The 23,569-nt window shown below is 56.0% G+C and overlaps 3 protein-coding genes across 8 annotated transcripts; 1 reads left to right on the top strand and 2 right to left on the bottom strand.

Moving 5' to 3' along the window:
• The first annotated feature begins 1,700 nt into the window (after positions 1-1,700).
• SMIM22 (small integral membrane protein 22) lies at positions 1,701-17,830 on the top strand. 4 transcript variants are annotated; one of them, XM_081299349.1, is made up of 5 exons: positions 1,701-2,715; positions 9,999-10,126; positions 17,219-17,369; positions 17,455-17,534; positions 17,717-17,830. In XM_081299349.1, exons 3-5 carry the CDS (start codon positions 17,234-17,236, stop codon positions 17,756-17,758), a joined length of 258 nt encoding a protein of 85 aa, XP_081155475.1. In that variant the 5' UTR covers positions 1,701-2,715; positions 9,999-10,126; positions 17,219-17,233; the 3' UTR covers positions 17,759-17,830. The 4 variants fall into 4 exon arrangements, with proteins under 4 accessions (XP_081155475.1, XP_081155478.1, XP_081155477.1 ...); XM_081299352.1 differs by lacking the exon at positions 9,999-10,126 and having other exon boundaries at positions 1,701-2,629; positions 17,232-17,369; XM_081299351.1 differs by lacking the exon at positions 9,999-10,126 and having other exon boundaries at positions 1,701-2,629.
• On the bottom strand, positions 5,577-12,593 carry SEPTIN12 (septin 12; the record flags this gene model as incomplete). 2 transcript variants are annotated; one of them, XM_081299347.1, is made up of 9 exons in its annotated part: positions 5,577-7,147; positions 7,220-7,271; positions 7,852-7,948; positions 9,590-9,685; positions 9,777-9,894; positions 10,035-10,172; positions 10,713-10,794; positions 10,859-10,984; positions 12,431-12,593. In XM_081299347.1, 9 exons carry the CDS (start codon positions 12,591-12,593, stop codon positions 6,946-6,948), a joined length of 1,074 nt encoding a protein of 357 aa, XP_081155473.1. In that variant the 3' UTR covers positions 5,577-6,945. The 2 variants fall into 2 exon arrangements, with proteins under 2 accessions (XP_081155473.1, XP_081155474.1); XM_081299348.1 differs by lacking the exon at positions 10,035-10,172.
• A 239-nt stretch (positions 17,831-18,069) lies between the features above and the next one.
• Positions 18,070-23,558, bottom strand: ROGDI (rogdi atypical leucine zipper). Of its 2 annotated transcripts, XM_081297372.1 has the most exons (11): positions 23,402-23,554; positions 23,260-23,331; positions 22,352-22,434; positions 22,062-22,116; positions 21,302-21,382; positions 20,420-20,515; positions 19,536-19,634; positions 19,066-19,179; positions 18,943-18,992; positions 18,728-18,854; positions 18,076-18,470 (listed from the first exon to the last, which is right to left on the bottom strand). In XM_081297372.1, exons 1-11 carry the CDS (start codon positions 23,444-23,446, stop codon positions 18,429-18,431), a joined length of 864 nt encoding a protein of 287 aa, XP_081153498.1. In that variant the 5' UTR covers positions 23,447-23,554; the 3' UTR covers positions 18,076-18,428. The 2 variants fall into 2 exon arrangements, with proteins under 2 accessions (XP_081153499.1, XP_081153498.1); XM_081297373.1 differs by lacking the exon at positions 21,302-21,382 and having other exon boundaries at positions 18,070-18,470; positions 23,402-23,558.
• Between the last annotated feature and the right edge of the window lie 11 nt (positions 23,559-23,569).

The raw sequence follows: 23,569 nt of genomic DNA, 5'->3' as shown, positions 1-23,569 counted from the left end.
ATGAGGGACAAATGTCAAGCAGGCCTCCACCAAAGCCACCGGAAGCCTCTCCAGCCAGGCCTGGGCCAGACCCCTCCCCCTTGGCTCTGGGGCAAGGCCTAACACCTGGTAGTATGGCTTCCAGATGGCCAGGCAGCCTCCATCACAGCCACTTAGCTGTCAAGAGCAAAGGCAATTATTATTTCTATGACTACATTTTCTCCCTTTTAGAATGTCTCACAGTATTTGAAAATAAAGTGTTTGATCCAAGTTCAAATCTGCCTGTGAATTATTGACAGGACAAGCTGGAGGAAGAGGTGGTAGGAGGTTGGAGCTGTGACTCAGTGGCAAGCGCTCGCCTAGCCTGTGTGAGGCACTGGGTTCGATCCTCAGCGCCACATAAAAATAAAGGCATTGTGTCCATTTACTACTGCAAAAAAAAAAAAAAAAGGAGGTGGAGAGTTCAGATCTGTCTAAGCCAGCTCCGCCACCTGGCCCCTCTAGACCTGTTTCCCCACCCATAAAAGGAAAGTCATGGAGGCCCACAGTACACACACCTGGAACTTGAGATTTCCCATCCACGTCATCCTGAGATGATGATGGCTAGGAACAGTGAGAAGCAGCAGGAGACAGCCCAGCAGTGGGAGAGCACGTGAGAAGCCACCAAGGTGTGGCACAGGTTGAGGGCAGGAACAGCTGGGGCCAGGAAGAGGGAAGACTGCAGCCCTGGCCCAGATGTGAGAGAAATGAGCCCAGGACCCGGAGGCTGCCTGGGGAGGAAGGTGGGCAAAACACTGGGCTCTGCCAGCTGGTGGAAGGAGGCCTGGCCACCTCCGGTTGGTTCCATGTGCCCCCAAGGGCTTTCACAACTGGTCTAAAAGGCAAACATCTGGGAACCAGGTAGCTGTGTTCTACAGAGAACATGTGCACAGAATACACAGGCCAGGACTGACCTGATCCATTAAGGGATCAAAGAAAGCAGGTCAAACTCTACCGAAAAGCAGCAGGTCCAGTGGCTCGGGAGGCTGAGGCAGGAGGATTGGGAATTCAAAACCAGCCTCAGCAATTGCGAGGCACTCAGTAACTCAGACCTTATTTCCAAATAAAATACAATATAGGGATGAGGATGTGGCTCAGTGGTTGAGTGCTCCTGAGTTCAATCTCCAGTACCCGTTCCAAAAAAAAAAAAAAAAAAAAAAAGGTAGGAAGTACTCTTTGCCATCTTCATTTCCAAAAGCAAAAGTTGCTCAAAATAAGATTGGAAAAGAAGCTTGAGGGAAGAAGCACAAGTTTGCAGTCCCAACTACTCCGGAGGCTGACTCAGGAGGACCACCTAAACCCAGGAGTTCAAGACCAGCCTGGGCAAAAGAGAAAACAGCAAGGACCCCCCCCCACCCCCAATCTCAAAAAACTAAAAAGGATGGGCTGGGGTTGTGGCTCAGTGATAGAGCACTTGCCTAGCATGTATGAGGCACTGGGTTCAATTCTTAGCACCGCATGTGAATAAATAAAATAAAGGTCCACTGACAACTAAAAAACATTTTAAAAAATAATAAAAGGTGAAGGGAGAAAGAAGAAACATGCCGATGTTTTTGCCCAAGAGAAAAAGGTCTCCCAGGTCGACTCATGCATGCCTTTCCTCCCCAAATAATATCCCTTGCCCTGCTACACCCCCAGACCTTTTTTTTTTAATTGTTATAATTAGTTGCTCAAAACATTACATAGTTCTTGACATATCATATTTCATACATTTGATTCAAGTGGGTTATGAATTCCCATTTTTACCCCATATACAGACTGCAGAATCACATCAGTTACACATCCACTTTTTTACATACTGCCACACTAGTGTCTGTTGACATCTCCCTACAACGCTGAGGCTGGCCTCGAATTTGCACCCGCCTAAAAGGCGTAGGAGGGGGCTCCCTGCCCACGTCGGCTTCCGGGGCGGGTCTCAAAACGGAAACCTGCTCAGGCCCCGCCCCCTCAACTCGCGCGCCCCTCCCCTTGGCCCAGAGCCACCCTAGCTGTCTCCCGTGTCTTTCTCAAAGCCTCGCGTGAGAACGGTGCCCGCCAGGAGCCGAAGTCTCGGGGGCTGGAGGCGGGGTGGAAGGCGGCCGGACTACACTTCCCAGGGTGCCTCGCGCAGGCCCAGGCGCTCCGGGGCTGAGCACGTGCCGGTTCCGGCGAGGGGCGGGCGTCGTGTCCCCGGAGGATGGCAACGCTGCCTCCGGTGGCCGCGTCTTTGTCTCCGAGAACCCGCCGGCCCCTTGCGCGCCCTGGCCTCGGTGTCCACACAGCGCAGAGCAGGTTGCCCAGGGTGTTGCAGCTCGTTCACCGGCTTAAAAGCTGCTCCTTGTGTCCCCGAATGGGCCGGCCGAGGTGACCCAGCTGTGAGCCTGTGCTTGCTTCAAGTGTCCCAGCAAGACAGACAGACAGTGAACAAGATAATTGCACTAATTGTTTACTCACATCTGTGGTCAGTGCTGGCCAAGAGAGTAGAGTGGGCAGTGGCCGCCCCCTCCGCCTCGGCCGCAGTGGGCGTGCTGGGCCCTGCAGGCCGGCTGCGCGGACCCACCCGGGGAGGCTGCAGAACCGCCTCGCCTCTGTAAGGACCCGGTAGTTTCTGTGCTGTTGAGACATCCACCGGGTAAGACACGGAGAACGACTTCGCGAAGCTCGGAGGCTCGCTGACCAGGCGACAGCAGCTTTTCCTCAAAGCCGGCTTTGAGGAAGGTAGAGGAAATCTTTCTGTCTCCAGTCCCCATCTCCAGGGCCTCAGGGGGCTCTGAAAGCACCATGACAGAAAAGCGGTGCAGTGGGACACGAGACAGACTTCACAAAGCTCTTGGCTTTTTTCTTCCAAGAAATCTTGTGCTTCCTTGTCACATCAAAGGGAACAGCATCTGCCTTTCTTTCTTTTTTTTTTTTGGTACCAGGGATTGAACCCAGGGGTGTCTAACCACTGAGCTGCATCCCCAGCCCTTTTTTATATTTCACTGGAGACAGAGTCTTCCTGAGTTGTTCAGGGCTAAGTTGCTGAGGCTGGGTTTTTTGTTGTTGTTGTTGTTGTTGTTTGTTTGTTTGTTTTTTAAGAGAGAGAGAATTTTTAATTAATTAATTTATTTATTTCAGTTTTCAGTGGACAGAACATCTTTATTTTATTTTTAAGTGGTGCTGAGAATTGAACCCAAAGCCCCACGCATGGCAGGCGAGCCATTACCGCTTGAGCGACATCCCCAGCCCCTGAGGCTGGGTTTGAACTCACCTCCTGTGAGTCCCTGGGATTATAGAGTACACATCTGCATTTTTTCCCTCCCAGTACTGGGATTGAACTCAGGGGTGCTCTGCCACTGAGCTATACCTCAAGCCCCCCCCCCTTTTTTTTAAGTTGTAGATGCACACAATACCTTTATTTATTTGTTTTTATGTGTGCAGAGGATCCAACCCAGTGCTTCACACATGCTAGGCAAACGTTCTACCACTGAGCTACACAACCCCAGGCCTTAAGCCCTTTTCATTGTTTTGAGACAGGGTCTCACTAAATTGCCCTGGTTAGCCTTGAATTTGTGATCCTCCTGACTGAGCCTCCCAAGTGGCTGGGATTACAGGTGTGATCACACAACAACTGTTGCATTTTCTTTTTTGATGAACACATTACTATTTAAACTGAGGCTAGGAAAGGCATTGCAGAAGGCCTTTGGAATTCAGCCTACCCCAGAGAGAGGGATGTTAAAGATGGGAAGAGAGATCAGGGTAAGGCTTGGAGAGGAGTAGGAAGTAGCTCCAAGAAAAAAAAAAATTTTTCAAGAAAACATTTTTTTTAAAAAATACGCCTCCTGGAATCACTGTGTTCTAGTTCTCTAGAATCTGTAAATATGTTGTTACCTTATTTGACAAAAGGGATTTGGCAGGGGTGATGGAATTCAGGATTTTTTTTTTTTTAAAGAGAGAGAGAGAGGGCTGAGGATGTGGCTCAAGCGGTAGCGCGGTCGCCTGGTATGCGTGCAGCCCGGGTTCGATCCTCAGCACCACATACAAAGATGTTGTGTCCGCCGAAAACTAAAAAGAAATAAATATTTTAAAAATGTATAAAAAAAAAAGAGAGAATTTTTTAATTTTTTTTTTTTTTTTTTTTTTTTTTTTTTAGTTTTTGGCGGACACAACATCTTTGTTGGTATGTGGTGCTGAGGATCGAACCCGGGCTGCACGCATGCCAGGCGAGCACGCTACTGCTTGAGCCACATCCCCAGCCCCTGGAATTCAGGATTTTGAGATGAAAGATTATTCTGGATTATTTTGATGGGCCCAATAATCACAAGAGTAAGGGTCCTTATAAGAGAGAAGCAGAGGGGGACTTGACCCAGGGGAAGGCAGTGTGGCCCTGGGAACAAGGGGTTAAGCTGCTGGCATTGAAAGTACAGAAAGGGGGGGCTGAGGCTGTGGCTCAGTGGTGGGGCACTTGCCTAGCATGTGTGAGGCACTGGGTTCGATTCTCCACGTGTAAGCAAATGAATAAAATAAAGGTCTCCACATCTAAAAAAGTATTAAAAAAGAAAGAGAGAAAGGGGGCACAAAGTGAGGAACTAGGAGCTGGGGAAAGAAAGACGTTGTCTCCTCTGGAGCAGGTCCTTTCTCAGATTGTGATTTGGGCCCTTTTACTGGAGTCCTAAGGCAAAGACCCTGGCTCTGGGGGTCCTGACAGACCAGTCTCTTCCACCTGTCCCAATATGACAAAGAGACAGGCAGTGGCCAAGAGTGGGACAGGAGCTTTGATCAGTGTGGCCACTGAGGGAAGAGCAGATACCCAGGTGCAGTGACCAAAGATCTGTCTTCAATAGTTGACGGTCACTGTGAGGTTTAAAGACAAAGGGAACAAGGCAGTGCTGGGGGTGGGGGGCTTGCTTGGCTCTTGCTTGGCTCAGGAGGTGCATAGCTGAAGGAATCTGTTGTCTTGTTTGTGCCACTGTCTGGTTGATCCTTATCCCAGGACAGTTCTGGGAAGTTCTGGGAAGGTCAATTCGCTCCCCTTTGTGGAATGATGGCTCCTGCTTGGTGGGGGGGGGGGGGCAGTCTCAGCTCCTTCAGAAGCTCCCTCAGCTTCTGTTTAGGGGCAGACCCATCATGGGGTAATCTGCTGAGACTCACTGTTGCTTGGGGGTAGTTTCAGTCCCTTGTCATAAAGACGCTTATCACTCAGACCTGTGGTTCCTGGAATGCAAAGTGACCACAGAAGAAAGCTACTCAGAAGAAAAGTTGAAGAGGCAGTTGGAGTCAGAGGGGGGGCAACATGGTGGCTAGGTCAGTGCGGGAGCCCTCCTCTGCCCAGTGATACTGATGTTAGACTCTGACAAGCCTCCAGTATGTGCTGAGTTGTTACAGCATCCATAGGAAACTAATACAGTGGTATGGGTGTCCCGTGGACAGGTACATTGTTTCCCACCCTTCTCTGGGAACCTTGGTAGGATACTCTGCACACCTGTGCACAGCTATCAGTGGTTCCCAGCTGGACATACTGTGTTCCCCAGGGGACTTGTAGCAATGTTTGGGGTCGTTTATAGTTGTCACAGTGGGGGAGTTGCTACTGACATCTGCTGAACCTCCTTCAGTGCACAGAAGAGCCTCCTCCAGCAAAGAAGGACCCAGCCTCTGACGTCAGTAGTGCCGACTGGAGGCTCGCAGGGCTGGTGTAATATTCATCCCTAGAAATGCACTTGCGGTGCCAGAGAGCATGCGGTTTTGAAATACTGTGGCCATTGTCATATTGCCTAAGGCTAATCTTAAGCTGGGGAACATGCTATGGGATGGGACAGTGTTTCGTCCTTTGTGTAGCCATGTGCCACCACTAAGACGTTTGTTAGAGAGTGTGTTAGTCCTCCATCGGTGTGACCAAATACTGAGATTTAAAAAAAAAAAAACTTGAAAGGTTTTTTATCTTATCGTCTGTATATGGGGGGGAGTGGGGAAGTACTGGGATGGTCGAGCACCTCTGAGTGCTGTACCACTGAGCTCCATCGGTTGGGGAAGTCAAGGAAGGCTTCATGGAGGAGTTGCCCTGTAGCTAGGATACCATTCTGCTCACCGTTGTCACTGAGGAGTGCTTCAGCTCCCGTCACGTAAAGTCCGTCCCTCCTGGAGGATCTTGGGAGAGCACAACTCGCACACGGCCACAGGTTCTCCTCCCTGGACGGACGCTCGCTCCGTCCGGTTGCCATCCCCTCTGTCCGCGTGCCATTTCTCGGGTTGTGGCAGGCACAACAAGAACTGTGGAGTTTGGTCCGAACACCAACACCACAGAGAGGGACACAGTCACCCCCGACCCCCATTGTATAGCAGGGGAGGACAAGGGACTCGGCCTCTGGGATCTCCTGCTCACCATGTTGGTCTGCTAGGGCAGGAAAGAAGGAAGGCAGGGCCCACATGGCTCAGAGTGGCTCAGGGAGGACAGCCAAAGGTCAGGCCACCAAGGATGTGGGGGAGTCGAGTGTTCATGGCCTAGTCCCAGGCCAGGAGCGAGAGGTCAGGACAAACGGGAGAGCCCAATTTGTAACTGGGCTCTGGCTCAGGACAGTGGGGTTGACTTCCTGAGGATCTTGGGTCTCATGCTATTAAAAGAGAAAAACAGAACCATACTTTTCTCTGAGGCTACCTCAAAGAAGTCATTTTCGAGCTGGGCGTGGTGGCACACACCTGTAATCCCAGCGGCTCTGGAGGCTGAGGTAGGAGGATCTCAAGTTCAAAGCCAGCCTCAGCAATGCTGTGGCACTAAGCAACTCAGTGAGACCCTGTCTCTAAATAAAATACAAAATAGGGCTGGAGATGGGGCTCAGTGGTGGAGTACCCTCAGTTCAAGCCCTGGTACCGCCCCCCCAAAAAGGAACACAGTTTCTAATACAAAGCAATGTCCACCTTTAATAGGTATTGTACTGGGGGTTGGGTGCAAGGACCTGGGGAGCCTGCAAGTGCTTAGAACTCATCCTTGGGATCCTCTTGGACCCGCCTTCGGACCTTCAAGGGTGCAGGGGTGGTCAGCTGTTGGGTGGAGGCCGGGCCCAGGTTCACCCAGCCCGGCCCGCTGGGCAATAGGTGGCTCTCGTTGAGCCTGACAACACGGTAGTTCTCATAGTGGACGTTGTGGGTGATGTCCTTCAGGTCTTGGAGGTGGGAGCTGGGTGGTGAGAGGCAGGTCAGCCCTGACCACGGTGGCCCCGCGACCCCTTCCCAGCCTCCCAGGCCTCACCGGATGAGCAGATCTCTCAGGAGAGGAAACTCACAGTGCGCCATATTCTCCACTGCAAGACACGGGCCCGAACGTGGCTCCAGCGAGCACTGAGCGAGCCCCACCGTGTGCCGAGGCCCTGTGCCCCACCCCAGGCCCGTCTTGCCCCTCTGCCCTTCCCTCGGTGCTCTCAGCCATTCGTTCATCCGCTGTCTGGCCTGGGGCCTGGGGCAGTGGCCACTACGGCTAGCTGCTGAGCCAGGGAGTGAGCCCACCTTCACTGCATCAGATTTCGCCCATGGTACCACCCGTGGCGGACACGCGTTTCTAACGACAACATGGTAGCTCCTGCTACCCAGCCTGGCCCTTGGCAGGGCCCTTTGGCTCCCTCAGCTAGTGCCCCCCAGTGTCCCTCCCCCGGTGATCGCCTTGTCAGCTGGGTGGGGACTTGCACCCTGTCGGTCCCCGTATTCCTGCGATGCCTATTTGACTAGAGGAAACTGAGGCCAAGCCAGACAGCTCGCCTGGGCTCCTGCTCAGGTGTGTGTGCTGCCGTCTGTGGACCTCGCCTCCCCAGCCCAGGTCCCTAAGGTGCAGGCCAGGCTCTGGTTCCCGCCCCCTCCTCAGTGCGTCTCCGGGGTCCCCGTACTGACCTTCCACGATGCCCCACTTGGTCTTCCGGCCCAGCACGCACCTCCCATTTACCATGTGCTCTCGGTCTGCACCGACCACGGCGAAAGGGATCCGCTCCTAGGGGAGGGGAGGAGGAGGTACCTGGGAGGAGGCTGGGGCACTGTCCTCGGTGGGAGGGAGCACGGTGTTCGGGGCGTCTAACCCGTGCCTGCTCTGCCTCAGCTGTAGGTGAGGGCACCAGCAGGTGGGTCGGAGGCCTCTGGACGTTCGCAAAGCATTTAGCATAGTTCAAGGTTGGCAGAGTAGCCTTGGAAACTGTCTGGTTAATAACCACGGTGATAATATAATCTTGGGGCCAGGGATGTAGCCCAGCGGCAGAACCATGCTAGGCAAGTGCAAGGGTTCCATCCCCAGCACTGCAAAAAAGTAAGAAATAAAAGGGGCTGGGGATACAGCTCAGTTGGTGGAGTGCTTGCCTTGCATGCACAAGGCCCTGGGTTCGATCCCCAGCACCAAAAAAAAAAAAAAAAAAAAGTATAACATATGTGATCTATAAACATATATCACATTGCACATATACCATACATATTCTGAATTCCATGTGTATTCCTTATATACGTAAGTATGCAATCCTGCTGACATTGAACCTCCAACCTGTGAAACGAAACGGTAATCTCCTCCTGGGGTCATCATGAGGGTTAAAACAGACAGGTGTGCACAGGGTGGTCATGAAGCAAGTTAGGCTTCCTCAGCTTTATTCTGGTCTCCTTCTAGCCACGGGATCCCGTTTGGGACACGTCCACTTACCCTTCCTAATTTCCATCCTGTGTGAGGCAACTTGAGGCCCTCACTAGAGGCCACACTGATATGGTCACCCTCTTTTGGACTTCTACCCTCTAGGACTGTGATCTAAATAAATCTCATACCTTATAAATTGTCCAGTCTCAGGTGTTGTATTACAGCAAATGAAAACTGACTAAGACACCATCCCAATTGGTGTGGTCTTTCCCTGTGGTTTTGAGATTTGGATTTCCCTCACAACTGATGATGTTAGGCATCTTTGTGTGTGTTTCTTAGACATTTGTATATCTTTGTGTGTGTTTCCATGTTTCTGGAAGGTGAACCTGGGGCCTTACACAAGCCCTTTACCACTGAGCTACAGCCCCAGTCCTTTTTATTTTTTATTTTGAGATAGAGTTTTATTAAGTTGCACAGGATGACCTTGAACTTTTCATCCTCCTGCCTCATCCTCTCAATCAGCTTGGGTTACAGGCATTTACCACTACCTGTCTTTTATGTATTCTTTTTTTTTTTTTTTTTTGGTGGTGCTGGGGATTGAACCCAGGACCTTGTGCATGCAAGGCAAGCACTCCACCAACTGAGCTATGTCCCCAGACCCCTTTATATATTCTTGGGGAAGTGTCTACTCAGATCTTTGGCCTTTGGCCTGCTCTTTTTTTTGAGTGCTGGGAGTTGAGCCCAAGTACTCTACCACCGAGCACACCCCCAGGCTGTCAGCCCGGGTTAGGCTTTTGTTGTTGAGTTTTGAGAGTTCTTAGGATACAAGCCCCTTTTTAGAGATGTGACTTGCCATCATTTCTTGGTTTTCTGTGGATTGTCTGATGTGAGCCATTTCTTGCTCACCTTGAGTTTGTAGACGGATGCAGTTTTGTACCTGTTAGAAGTACACGTGCATTTCCCTGAGTTGCAGAGAGAGAGCCCAGTTCCACCAACATTCTGCCCCCTGCAGCTTCTTACCCGAATCTTGCTGTTGAGGATCCTGTCATTGATGTCCTCGTCAAAGCATTTCTGTGGGTACACATCAATGCAGTGATTTCTCAGGTCTTCCTGGATCTGCCAACCAAACACAGGCGACCTCAGCCCATCCTGCCCACCCTGCTCTCTGCCACACCGATCCCAGCCCTGCCTTGAGCACCCAGATCACCCTACTCCTGAAGGCCTCTCGCTCCTCAATAGTCAGGCTGTCAGCCCGGGCAATCACGGGCACCACATTCACAGTCCGGCACAGTCTCTGCAGGAACTCGATGTCCAGGGGCCGCAGGCTGCCCAGGCAGGGCAGGGACAGTGGTGGCGGGGATAGGGAAGAGTGAGAGGCCACCCAGCCCGAAGCCCACACTGGGACTCCTCCTCCTCGTGTCTGCCCTAGGTGGGGGGCCCTCCCTGGCTGGTCCAGCCACCTCACCAGTGACCAGTGGGCGGCACGAAGTACACGCAGCAGTGCACCCGGGTGTCGGGGATGTGGCGCTGCCGGGTGATGAGGATTTCCTCCTGCAGGTACCGTTCATACTGCTCATTGATGTAGCCCAGAATCGGGTCCCAGCTGGGCAGAGAAGCCCCCTCAGAACAGACCCCCAGAGCCCGCCTGCCTCCCTGGCCCCCAAGAGTGGCGCCGTCCCCTTATGGCCCTTTGTCAGCCCTTTGCATCATGGGAGACAGACAGACCCCTGCCATTCTCCCTGAAGCCTTGGCTGATAACACCTACTTTGTAGGGAAGGGAAGAGAAAGCTGGCTGCCATTATCGGAGCCACTCCTGACTTTTTTTTTTTTTTTTTTTTTTTGGTATCCGGATGGAACCCAGGGGTGTTTTACACTAAGCCGCTTCCCGGCCCTTCTTATTTATTTTTTTTATTTTGAGACAGAATCTCACTGAGCTGCTTTGGGCCTTGCTAAGTAGCTGAGGCTGGCCTTGAACTTGTGATCCTCCTGCCTCAGCCTGCCGAGCCGCTGGGATCACAGCCTGTGCCACCACGCCTGGCTGGCCTTCAATTTTAGATGGCATGGCCAGGCCTCTCTGGAGCTGGGGTGTCTCCCAGGGGTCGGAGGACCGGGGTGGGCGCTGGTCGCCCACCCTGGGACCCACCACTTGTCGTTGTTGATCTGGTCCCCGAAGCCGGGTGTGTCGGTCACGGTGAGCTTCAGCTTCACGCCCTTCTCCTCGATGACTGTGGGGAGAGCAGAGGGGAGGGATCGGACCCAGCGGGCGGGGGCGGGCAGGGGCTCACTCACCGTGGGTCACCGAGTGCAGCTGCAACGTCTGTGGCCTGGGCGTCCCCAGGCCCGGCAGGCTCGACTTCCACGCCTTGGACTTGAACAGGGTGTTCACCATGGTGGACTTGCCCAGCCCGCTCTGCCCTGGGAGCAACCAGAGGACAGCAGTCAGGGGCGGACACACCTCAGGCAGCCTCTCCCGCTTGTGACCCCGTGGGATGTTTCAGAAAGCAGACTGTTTTCTGGGCCGAGTGTCAACGCAGTCAAGTACCCACGGTCACAAGCGTCCAGCTCAACATTTTCCTCCCCTTTGCTTATTGAGGTGAAATTGACGGCAAAAATAACCGTTATCGTTTTCAAGTGCACGGTGAAGTGGCAGTACTCAAGAGGCACAGGCAGAGGACTCCAGTTCAAGGCCAGCCTCGGCAACTCAGTGAGACTCTGTCTCAAGATGAAACAATTTTTTGGTACCAGGGATTGAACTCGGGGGCACTCAGCTACCGCTGAGTCACATCCCCAGCTCTTTTTTGTATTTTACTTAGAGACAGGGACTCACTGAGTTGCTAGCGCCTCACCATGGCTGAGGCTGACTTTGAACTCACGATCCTCTTGGCTCAGCCTTCCAAGCCGCTGGGATGAGGGCCTGCACCACTGCGCCTGGCAGGATGAAATATTTATTTATTTATTTTTTGTGGTGCTGGGATTGAACCCAGGGCCTTGTGCGTGCCAGGCGGGCACTCTACCAACTGAGCTCCGTCCCCAGCCCAGGATAAAATAATTTTTTGAAAAGGGCTGGGCAAGGAGGCTGCGGATACAGCTCAGTTGGCAGAGTGCCTGCCTCGCATGTTCGAGGCCCTGGGTTTGATCCCAGCACCAAAAAAAAAAAAAAAAAAAAAAAGGCTGGGCACGTAGCTCAGTCATAGAGTAGCCCTGTCGTACCGAAAGCAAAATAAAAGTGGCACTGAACCCCCCCAGTGTCAGGTGACCCCCCTCCTTAGTCCCGGAAAGCTGTCATCACCCAGAAGGAAGGCTGCGACTGTGAAGCAATTGCTCCCTGTTCCCCCTCTCCCAGCCCCTGACCCCCTCGTCTGCTTTCTGTCCCTGTGGATTTGCTTGTTCTGGATGTTTCATGTAAACGGAATCATACAATATCTGGCCTTTGGTGTTCGGTTGCTTTTCCTTAGAATAATGTTCGGTCATACTGTAGCCCACGTCTGTGCTTCATTCTTTTTCATGACTGAATAATATTCCACTGTATGAATAAGCCAAGTTTTGCTGGCTCAGCCACCCTCTGACGGGCATTTCAACCAGTTTTTACAAGTGAAACCCAGCCACATCAGCATCCATGACATCGAATCAAGATTGCACTGGGGTCCCAAGTCCAGGAGTCTGACCCTCCCCGCAGACCCTCCTTGCCTCTTGGTGGGTGATTTTTGTCTGTAACAGCAGTTTCCCAGCACTCCCCTGAGGTGCCATGGCCAGGCTCCCTGCCGAACGGGGACCCTGAGACTGGGGGATGAGGCGACACTCCCGGGCCCACAGGCCTTGTCCCTGTCCCCCGGTCCTGCCGTCTGGGAGCCCCTCACTCACCCACCACCATGATGTTGAACTCAAACCCCATCTTCATGGCCTTGATCTTCAGTTGGTCCAGCACAGCCTCGATGCCCACAGAGTCAGAGGCCTCGCAGGGCGGGGTCCTGGGGCTCGAGGGTTGCGAGGAGCACGGGGAGGAGGATCGCCTCAGGGGATCCATGGGGCCAGGCACAGCGGTGCCGATGGCGCCTGTCATCGGTGTGGAGGGAGAAGCCGTCTGTGGCTGGGCTTTCTCGTTTCTGAACACTGACGCCACATTCTGTGCCCCCTGCTCTGCCGGAGGCCCACCGTCCACGGCTGGGGAGACTTGAACCCCCACCCAGAGGCTCCAGCCCAGAGGCCTGCCCTTCCCACCCCCAGCGCAGGTGACTCTGGGTCTAGGGGCTCTGCGCTCAGGCAGGCCAAAGCCCAGGGGTACATTGTGGCTGGATGGGGTCCTGGAAGGGGCCACAGGAAGTGGGGGGTGCAGCAAAGGGCTCTGCCCAGCAGGGACCTCGGAAGGGGGCTCTTGGAGGAGGCGCCCCACTCTACCCCGGGGGGACACATAAGCAGAGTGAGCAGAGCTGGAGAGCCAGAGAGACACATGAGAGCCAAGGGGACACAGACACAGAGGGACTGACCAAAGCCCAGGCTGCGAGGGCCAGGGAAGACGGCCCTGGAGACAGGACAGTGGCCAGCCCAGCAGAGGAGCAAGAGAAAGAATCAGCCTCTGGTGGCGCCTGGCGGAGTCCCTGTGGGAGCCACTGAGGTCCTGGTGCACGTGGTGGGGGAGGGGAGGGTGGCAGTTGACCACAGAATCCAAGCTCAAGCCTCCGCCCCGTGACCCCCACCTGCAGCAGGAGAGGCCCTACCCTGCAATGCCTGGACGCTGGCCAAAGCCCACTACCACCCCTATGTGCGCCGAGGTCCCCAAGGTCACCAGCTGGGCTTGGTTCCTGAGTTCATGCCCTTAACCACTCTGCTGGGGAAGCACACCCAGATCCCCACAAGCATTTTCTTTTCCTTTGGACTGGGGAGTGAGACCAGGTGCCTCCTGTCGAGCCACGTCCCCAGCCCTTCATGCTCTTTGAGGCAGGATCTCCCTGAGTGGCTTAGGGCCTCATCGCTAAGTTGCTGATGTTGGCCTCCAACTTGTGAGCCTCCTCCTCAGCCTCCTGAGCCGCTGGGATTACCACACCTGGCCCGGGTATTTTCTTTGGTCCATCAATTGTTGTCACCGTCATGTTTTTAACTGCATCATTGAAAAACCAAGAGATCTGGCTGGGGACATAGCTCAGTTGGTGGAGAGCTTCCTGGCAGGCACAAGGCCCTGGGTTCACTCCCCAGCACCACACACACACACACACACACACACACACCAAAAAAAAAAAAAAAAAAACCCAAGAGATCAACCTAGAAAAGGGCACTTACCCTGCTCCTGGCGTTGCTCTGGGGGCCCTGGGATGCGGCTGGAGTATCACCCCTGATTCACAGATAAGGGAGGTCACGATGGGCGTGGTGGCGCACACCTGTAATCCCAGTGGCTCGGGAGGCTGTCGGAGGATTGTGAGTTAAAAGCCAGCCTCAGCAATTTAGCAAGGCCCACAGTAACTCAGTGAGACCCTGTCTCTAAATAAAATACAATAAAGGGCTGGGCATGTGGCTAAGTGCCCCTGGATTCACTCCCCAGTACCAAAAAAAAAAAAAAAAAAAGAGAGAGAGAGAGAGAGAGAGAGAGAGAGAGAGGTCACACATAACTGAGGAAGTGGCTGGGCTGGGACTGAAGGCAGCCGGTCCTCCTGCTTGTCCTCCCCCCCTCTTGCTCATGGAAATGTCTGGATTTCCATTTGCATCTTAGAGATGAGAACCCTGGCCAGTCGTGCCCTCTTCAGGCAGATCATGTGTTACACCAAACCTCTAGAGACCCAGGGATCTCTGACATCAAAGGGTCTATTGAGTCATCACAGGTGCTAGGCAGACAAGGCGCAGGTCCTGGGGCAGGTTCCAGCGACTGCCAGCATCTCTACATGGTGGGTGGAAAAGGTCCCCAGACCTGAGTGGAGGGACTCTTCCAGGTGGTGGGAGGGCCGGGCAAAAGCGGGCGGGGCTCTGAGAGAGGAGGGGCTCTATGCTCCTGGATCCGTGGAGGTCATCAGCGGAGGTCAACAGCCCAGGAAGTTTATGAGTTGACACATAAAGAGGGTGTGAGGGCCCACAGCTGGCTGTGGTGGACTGAAGCCAAGGTGTCCACCCTCTTGCTTTGTCATTGAGACGGCCTCCACGGTGCTGATGGAGTCCACCTCTGAGCCCCACCCCGCCTGGGACTTCTCCCACCAGGGTCTGGCCTCCCTGCCTCACTCAAGCTGCCATGTTCTTTCTTTCCTGCTTCCTGGCAGCTGACTTTGGAAGCCCTCAGCAATCCTCTGACCCTGGCGCTGGCAGACTCTCTATAAAGGGGCAGACAGTCCTTATTTGGGGCTTTGCTGGTCCTCAGGTGTCTGTTGCAAGGACTGCTCAGCTCTTCCCACCGCAGGCGGCTTGGAGGGGCCGCGTGTTGCGTGTGCAAGGTTGCAGCCTGGGGTCTGCCCTCCTGCTCTACCCCTTGGACTTGCCCCAGCACTGTCCTCCGTGTCCACTCTGTTCCCTGGCCCCCACTTCTTTGTGCTCAGACACCACAGGCTTGGAGGGCAGAAACAGGAAGACCAGGTCAAGCCTGCCTGGGCCAGGGTCCTCTCAGCAGGAAGTCTGGAGGCCCCTCTGCAGGGCTCCTGAAGGAGTGGGTGCGGTGGTCTCCCAAAGCAGAGTGAGTGGGGACTTTGCTAGGGTTAGGGTTAGTTGCTAGCAGAAACCAGATGGATCCAGTCACCTGTGGGCTGAGTCTGGGGATGTCCCCTAAAGAAATGAGCCTCTGGGCAGAGTGTTCCCAGGCAGCCGGCCTTCTGCAGGACTCTCTCACCCCTGTGCATGAAGAGTAATTCGGAAGTCGGGAGGGAAATGTCCTGGTGGCCACCGACAAGGACTGTGCGGTGCTGGCGTAGTCCAAGCCTTCCAGCAAACGCCGCAGACAGCGTGCTGACCTCAGGAAGTGCCTCGAGGTTGGATGAGCTCAGCGGTGTGGAGCCTGCACAGGAGCCCACAGAAGCTGCAAGTGGGAGGTGATCCCACACAGCCATTTAGTACCCGTCCTCATGTTGAGAATGCTTCTGTGAATCCTGGTAACCCGCAGAGGTGGACCTGTTAATGCACTCATCTTACAGATGAGGAAGTAGGTATAGAAGGGTCAGGGAACATGCCCAAGCATGAACGTTGGTGATTTTTTTTTTTTTTTTGGTACCAGGGATTAAACCTAGGATTGCTTTATCACTGAGCTACATCTCCAACCCTTTTAATTTTTGAGACAGGGTCTCCTTAAATTGATGAGGCTGGCCTTGAACTTGTGATCTTCCTGCTTCAGTCTCCCCAGTCTCTCAGGATTACAGATAGACAATACCAAACCCGGTTTCATTTTTTTCTTCTTTCCTGCTAAACATCAAGAACCACAAGAACAAGAACTAGTGTCCACCTGGTTTTCAGCCCTGCCTCTGGTCCCCAGTGGCCAAGGAAAGCAGGGAGGAGTGAGGGCTACTTCTGCTGGGGAGGGTCATAGGTGTGAAGGTCAGGGCGGTGCCCTAGGGAGAGACCTCATCTGAAAGCGTGACCACTTCCTTGTGTAAGATCAGGCAAGGCAGGCGAGGGGGCAGCGACCAAAGGAGGCAGATTTAAAAAGGCCGCGGAAGGAGGCTCTATTGAGATATCACTCCCAGGTGGAACTCGATCAGACCCACAGAGTGGACAGGAGAAGGGTCTGAGGAGAAACCGAGTGGAAGCCTGAGCGGACTGGACTTTTTATGGCTTACAGCAGGAAGGGAAGGGCTTGGGAGGTGAAAAGGTGTTTTTAGAGTCTCTTGTCCTGCTGGAGCTGGTCAGGGGAGCTGGCTGAACTCCAGGATTGGCCAGGGGGTCCTGTTGATTGACAGGTGTTAGTCAGGAGATCCCGCTGATTGACAGGCATTTCTGTCAGGCGCCTGATTGATGTTTCTTTCCTGCAAGGGTTGCTTTGTTCTAAGTCACCACCACAGACCCGACACCTTGCAAGGGTTATTTTTAAGAATGAAAGATGTAGTGTGAGGCCAGCCACATCACCCCAGCTGCCCAGAGAAGGGAGTGGACCCTGGCCAAGCTCCTGACCCCTTCCCTCCGCCTGTGCTCTCTTCTTCCTCTGGCTCTCTGTCCCCTTCTATCCACCGAATCAAAGGGCACTGAGTGCCCACCTGTTCCAGGTTGCTTGTCTGGTATGTTGAGAAAAGGTAAAAATAAGATCTTGTGAAAGAAGGAGCCAGCAGTACGGAGGCCAGCTGGGGCCTTGGGCCCCTGTCCCCAGGGTCTGGCAGCCCCGGCTGGCCCTGGGGAGGGCGGGGCTGGTTGCCAAGGCCTCAGGTGGTGTGGATCCGGAAGCAGGAAACAGTCTGTGCTCTCAAGGCTGGAACTGCCTGGCCAGGGGAGCAAGGCTTCCTGGAGGCAGGTGGCACCTGGGGGCAGCCCTGGGGGGAAGAGAGAGCAGGACAGGGCTGCAGGGGGCTGTCTGGGCTGGAAGGGTGGGGCTAGAAGAGGAGTGGGAGGCACGGGGCCTGAGGCAGGGCCGGCTGAGGGACAGGTGGTGAGAGCTGGGCAGTGGCCCTGGCCAGGGACAGGGGGAGCAGAGGGGCTGGGCCCGGGAGGCCTGAGCTGGCCCAGGGTTCTAAGGTCACCCTCTGGGGGCTGGAACAGCTGGTTCCTGCAGAGATGGGCCTGTCTGCGGAGGAGCTGAGGCAGGAGCTGGAGGTCACAGCCCAGGAAGTGCTGGGGAGACTGAAGAGCCGCCACCTGTTCCAGTCCGAGTGGGACACCGCTGCCTTTGTGGTCTTCCTCATCTTCACGGGTGAGTGTGGCCGGTGCCCTTGGACCCTAAAGGCCCATCCCAGGGCCAGGCCGGAGCCCATAGCTGCACACCCGTTCTGCTCCAGGCACCGTGCTGTTCCTGCTGCTGCTGGTCATTGCCCACTGCTGCTGCCACTGCTGCTGCCCCTCCCCCAGGAAGGTGAAGGTGAGCCCAGGGGGGGCAGCCCAGGGGGGGCAGCCCGGGGGGGGGGGCAATAGTTGTAGCTCTCCTCCTCCCAGGACTGATCCAGGAAGGCAGCCTGGATCTGCGTCTGCACCAGGGCTGGGCAGGGCCTGGAGGGGCGGCTGGGAACCCAGCGATGCCCACAGCACCCCTCTGCCTTACAGGAGAGACCTCAGGGAGTGGACAACTTGGCCCTGGAACCTTAATGCCTTTCCCTTGGTTGGTGTCCTGCTGGTGATGGTAACAAAGCTTGTGTCTGCCCAGAGCGTGTGTCTTGATTGTTCCTAGCCCTGCTGCCTTGGGATGCCCGAGCGTTCCTCCAGGTCACCCCGTTCATGGTCTCTGACAGGGGGCCTCAGCTCCCAAGTGGAGCTCATCCCCTTCCCACTTGGCTCATGGACAACCAGGGGACGGACCATGTGTCCCCAGATGGGTGTGGCGAATGGGGTGGGAACCACTGACCACCAGACCCCAGCTGGCCCCAGGCAGACAGAGACCACGGCTGCAGGCAGCCTGATGATCTTTATTTTGTAGAGGCTGCCCGCAGGGCAGAGCGAAGTCAGGGCACTAAGCACATTCCCCGAGCAGCTTCCACCTGCTGAGCCTCCTTCCTTCCTGCCATCTTCTGCCAAATGGGCTGGGCTGCCTCTCATCCCCCGGAGGAAGCTGCAGCCCTGGGCCTGCGCTGTGGACACCCTGGGCCATCTTCCTAGCCCTGCTGCCAGAGTTCATCCCGATGTGCAAATGGGGGGGGGCGAGGGGGAGAAACAGCACGAGGTGCCCGCTCTGGGGGCACCACAGAGGAGTGTGTATGGGGAAGGGCCTCCATTGGGCAGGAGCCACCCTCTCGGGGGACAGGCTCCTGGGGCGGCCTGCTCAGAAGGGTCTGTAGCTCCAGTAGCTGGAGAACACGGAGATCTGCAGAGGGAGTGTGTGGTCAGTGGGTGCTGGGGCTCCCCTCAGCTCCAGCCCCCTGCTGCAACCTCCACGACCAGGTGAGAGTCAGGTCACCTGAGGGCACAGTGTGAAGTGAGGGCCCAGCAGCACTGTGGCCCAGCTGCCTGGTGTGTGGGAACAGTGGGCCACTCAGGTGTGCCACATGCCCTTGGGATGCTCTCCCCCCCAAAAAGAAGGGGCTCTGCCCTGCTCCTCTTGCCCCACAGCCCCCCACACACCTTGTCCTTGAGCTGCTGGCAGAGCTGCAGGGAGACGGTGAAGTACACCAGGGCGTCGTTGAGCCAGGGGACCACACACTCCACCTTGTGTACGTGGCTCACCTCCAGGCGCTGGGTGCCCCACTCGCTGGAGAGGAGGTGCGGTTCCTGAGGGCTGGCCAGCCCCCGGCAGAGGGGTGGCAAGGGGGTGCCCCAGGACCCCTCCTGGTACTTACAACATGGCCCCGGGGCTATGGAGCACGGAGCCTCCAGCTGGGCGGAAATTCTAGGTAGAAACACAGGACCCATGAGGCCGAGGCGAGGCCCCGGCTGGCGCTCTGGAGGCAAGGTCTGCTCACCTTGGTGGAGTTGGGCTGCAGGGCGTGCAGCTGGTACACCGTGAGGCACAGCTTGTTGAGGTTGATATAGACGTTGACCAGCAAGTCCGACGGCAGGCTGGGGGCAAACATCCTCTGGGGAAGAAGGGGGGTGAGGCCCCTCCCACCAGGCTGCACCCCTGTGGGGTGGGTATAGTTCCTGCTGCCTCCTAGGCATCCAGCACCCAGCCCAAACCCGCACCTGGGACCAGGGTTTCAGACTTTCCCAGGTGCCCTGGGATCCTCCTGTGCTGTTGGGTTTGGAACCATGGCCCAGAGCAGAGCAACACATGGGGGAGGGGACACAGGGTGGCAGTCGTGACTGTGTTCCCATAAACCACACAATTCAGACCCCTGCAATTTGGGGTCGGCACTTGTGTCCTTTCCAGGGGACAAGCTGGACCTGTCTGTGGGACCCCTCTCTTGGTGTGGGGGCTGCCCGAGGCACTGACCGTGAGGCCGCTGGCGGCAATCTCAGGCAGGGTGAGGGTGGCGGGGGTCGTGAGCCGGTTGCGGGCTCGGGTCAGCTGCAGCATCACAGCGTCCATGAGCTGGGGAAGGTGGCCACAGCTGCTGTGAGGGCCACTGGTCTGGTCCCTACCCTCCCTAACAGCACCAGGGAGCAACAGTCGTCGCCCTGCTCCTCCTAGGTGGTCCCAGTGCCCAGGAGCAGGGCTGGGGACAGCCGCCACTCAGAATCTGCTGTGTGGGGATCTTGGGCACCGGCCCACGGGAGGCAGGGCACAGGCTTTATGGATGGGGCATAGGCAATGAAGGAGCTGAAAAGAGGAGGTGCTAACCCCACTTGGATGCAAGAGGCCAGTGAAGGCTTCCTGGAGGAGGCTCAGTTGAGATCTTGAGTTTTCCCAGGTGAGGAAAATAACCCTCCAAAGGGGTAAGCTAGGTCATACTGCTGGTGAACAGTAGAGGCACTGTGAGCCCTTTCTTCCCTTGCCAGGGAGCAAAGCCCTGGCCAGGTCAAGAGCCCCACCTTCCATGTCTTCTAATGTTCATGGAGCCTGTTGGTCATGGAGGTTCAGAAAGGGTGGATGAACCACCCAAAGAGACACAGCAAGTCAGAGGCAGAGCTAAAGCATTCAAGTCAGCTCTTCCCACAAGTAAATCTCTTGCTTTGTCTTTGTCATTAATTAAAAGCTTAACTCTGGGTCCCAGAGAGTGAGCCACTACGTGGTAGCTAGATAAGTGAACACTGAGAGGGGAAGGATCATCTTCGGTTACACCTGAGGATATGGGCCAAGGTCCACAGGCACAGGGCTCCCTGAGAGCCAGGGGGCCAGTGCTCTCCAGGGACCTCGGCTAGATCAGGGCAGCTCACCTTGAGGACTTCAGCGCCTGTCTTGAACTGGTAGTTCTCATCCCGGTTGGCCAGGAGGTAAATAGCTTGGCTCACGTGGTTCCTCGCATCCTGGATCTGAGAAGAGCATGCATGAGAGGTTATGGGGCTGGGTGTCATCAGCTTCAGAGCAGCTGCATCTCTGGGAGAGGCTGGGCCAGCACACGGTGGGGACCTGACTTCCCAGGAGACAGCATCAATCTGCTCAGCTGAGTCCTCAAGGGCAAGGCCTGGCCCATGCTGGGCCTGAGGTGGGCCAGGTCTCTGCCCTTGTGTAGCTCACCTTCTAAAGCACAGACGATTGCAGAGGAAGTCCACAAGGGGACAAGGCTGGGGAACTCCCAGAAGGGCAAGCACAGCGAGGTGGGATACAGAGGATGGGGTCAGAGGAGGCCCCTAGAGAGGCAACTCCTGGCTTGAGGCCTATGTGATGGGCAAGGCCAAGGGGGAGGGCTCCCGGCAGGAGATATACACACAGGCCAAAGCACTGAGGTGCAGCCCAGCCTCAGAAAAACAGCCCAGGAAAGAGGCTGGGCCCATGGCCTAGTCCCTGATAGGAAGCGTGATCTTGGTCCCAGAGCCATGAGAAGTTCTCGGAGGAGTGAGTGACTAGTTTAGGGGCACTATCAGCTGACCCCTCTGCGCCAGAGGGCCCCTAGGCAGGACAGGTTCTTTCTCCCTATGTGGAGCAGGCCCTGGGGCTCAGGCACCGCCCACCCCAGCTCAGCTTTGCTGCTAGGCAACTCCCTCCCAGACTTGCTGTGGCCACAGATCCCCATGGCCAGCCCCAGGAAGGCCCAGCGTGTGGGCCTGCCCCTGCCTGCCCCTGCGGCCTGTGCCCTGGCCAGGCAGGGGCTGGGTCACCTGCTGCAGCTTCCACTGCTTGTCCTCTCTGAAGGCCAAGTGCAGCAGCTGGTTGTTCCGGGGCATCTTCAGATTCACATCCTGATGGGCAAGAGTGGAATAAGCAGGGCAAAGGAACATCCTATTTTGGGCCACCCTGTGCCCCGGAGCCCAGGGGCAGGAATGGAGTAGCTGGTGGTTCAGTCCCCACAGGGCGAAGGGCCTCTCAACATCTTCACCATAGGGGCTGAACAGGGAGGCAGAAAACAGGAACTCGGGCCCAGGAGGACTCAGAGAGAAGGAAAAGGGAAAAGAGAGGTTGAGAAAGGGGAAGAACTGTAGGAGAATGTGGCCTTTGTGTGACAGTGGGCAATGGGGAGCATCTGTCAAGGGCAATAGACTGAAGCCACTGAAGAGAGGGACCTTCCCCCATGGCTTGGTGCCTGGTTCAGGGCGGGGCGTAGACAGGCTCAGACGTTTGGCTGATTCACCTTTGATTCAGGGCCAGCCTAATCCTGCCAAGGCACACGTTTCATAGGATCCAGACACCAGGCAGGGCTGGGGGCAAAGTAGTGCCCTTCCCTGAATCCACATGCCAATCCCAGGAGAAGGTGCAGGGGGTACTGTCATTTTACAAACAAGTAAGCCCAGGCCTAAAGAGGCCAAGAGTCTTGCCCAGAGTCACACAGATGGCTGGGGGACAGCTGAAGAAATCAGGAGCCCCCCCCCCCAGCTCTTCCACACTGACAGTATGGGAGAGGAGAGGGCCCGAGGAACTCACCGCCTGGCTGAGGGCATCTCCTTGCAGAGTCAGCACACCCTTCACCTGGTCTGTGCTACAACACGTGGGGGTCAGCGGGTGGGGGGGTATCCACTGTCCTCCCGACTGTGGAACCCTCCCAGTGGACCACCCTGTGCTGTTCAGCATTCTCCCTGGCTGTCATACTGTGCATTGCGTACCCAGATTAGCTTGCAGGACAGAGCCATGACCAGGCCTCCTGCCCCCAGGTACCCCAGGAGTCCCCCCAACTAAAGAACCCCTCCTCCAGGTGTCTGCCCACCTCAACTCACCTGCAGCTGCCCAGGATGAAGTTCTCCTGCTTGGCAGGCCCCTCAGTGCCTGAGCCTGGAAGAGTGAAGCGGAGGGAGGCCTCCTGCAGGGGACAAAGAGCACCTGGGTGAAGTCCACCCAAGTCCAGCCAGGATGCCTTCAGAGTGCCCCCAGGCCCCAAGTCATGAGAGGGGGGCATTGTGGGCTGGCTTGACCTGGAGCCTGGGGCTTAGCTGAGGTAGGATGGCCCTACTCAAGGCTCCAGGGCCCCTTCCTGAACACAGCCTGAGTTTCCAGTCCCAAGGGAGCCCAGACTTGCTCAAACCACACTCCTTGAGCACCTACTGTGTGGTCCCTGTGGGGAATACAAGACAAAGGGTGGTCCCCCCAGCTGAGCTGAGGTGCTGGGGTGTGAGAAGCGAGTGGTGGAACAAGACAGTAGTTAACCGGCAGTTCTGTGTCATACTGCCCAGGCACTGCGCCGGACATTTTCGTGAGATAAATGTCTTATTCATCTTCACAATAGTCCTGTGAAGCCTGTACTGTTATCTCCCTTGGCAGACAGGAAAGAGAGGCTCAAAGAGGTTGAGTAATTTGGCTGAGATCACACTGCAGGGAAGAACCAGGGATCCTTCAGCTTTCAGATTAAATGTCATTGCTTTCAAAGGAAACCGAGGGATAACGCCAGGTGCTTGCTTGTCACCCTCTGCACTTGGCTGCTTGCGTAATCAGGTGCCGACTGCTTGACCCCAAGTTCACTGAGGCGGGGGCCTCGTCAGAGTACCGCCGCGCCCTGTTATCAGCTACGGCACGACTGGTGACAGGGGCCCAGTGGGAGGGGGCGGTCGCCGAGCCTGGCAGGATCGGGGCGCAGAGGCCGGGGGACAGGGCCGCAGGTGGATGGGCGGGCGGGCGGGCGCGCACTTACCTTGAGGATGTCCTGCAGCTGCCTCAGCACGGCGTGCACCTCGGCGTGCAGCAGCCAGCGGAACTCCTCCTCCTGCCGGGACAGCGCGGGGTCACTGCCTGGCCCGGCCCGCCGCCCGCCGCCCGCCGCCCGCGCGCCTCACCAGCACCGTTCGCTCCGCCGCGGTCGCTGCCATCGCGGTCGCCATCGCCGCCGCCCAGCGCCGGTCGCAGCGGTCCGCCGTCTGTCCCTGAGCAGCGCCCGCCCCGCCCCTTAGCGTCGATTGGCAGAACGGGCGGAGGCCCCGCCCCCTAATAAGCGATTGGCCGGC

This window comes from Spermophilus citellus (genome assembly GCF_964194105.1).
Source record: "Spermophilus citellus genome assembly, chromosome: 6".
NCBI lineage: Eukaryota > Metazoa > Chordata > Mammalia > Rodentia > Sciuridae > Spermophilus > Spermophilus citellus.
This window is presented reverse-complemented; position numbering and strand designations above follow the sequence as displayed.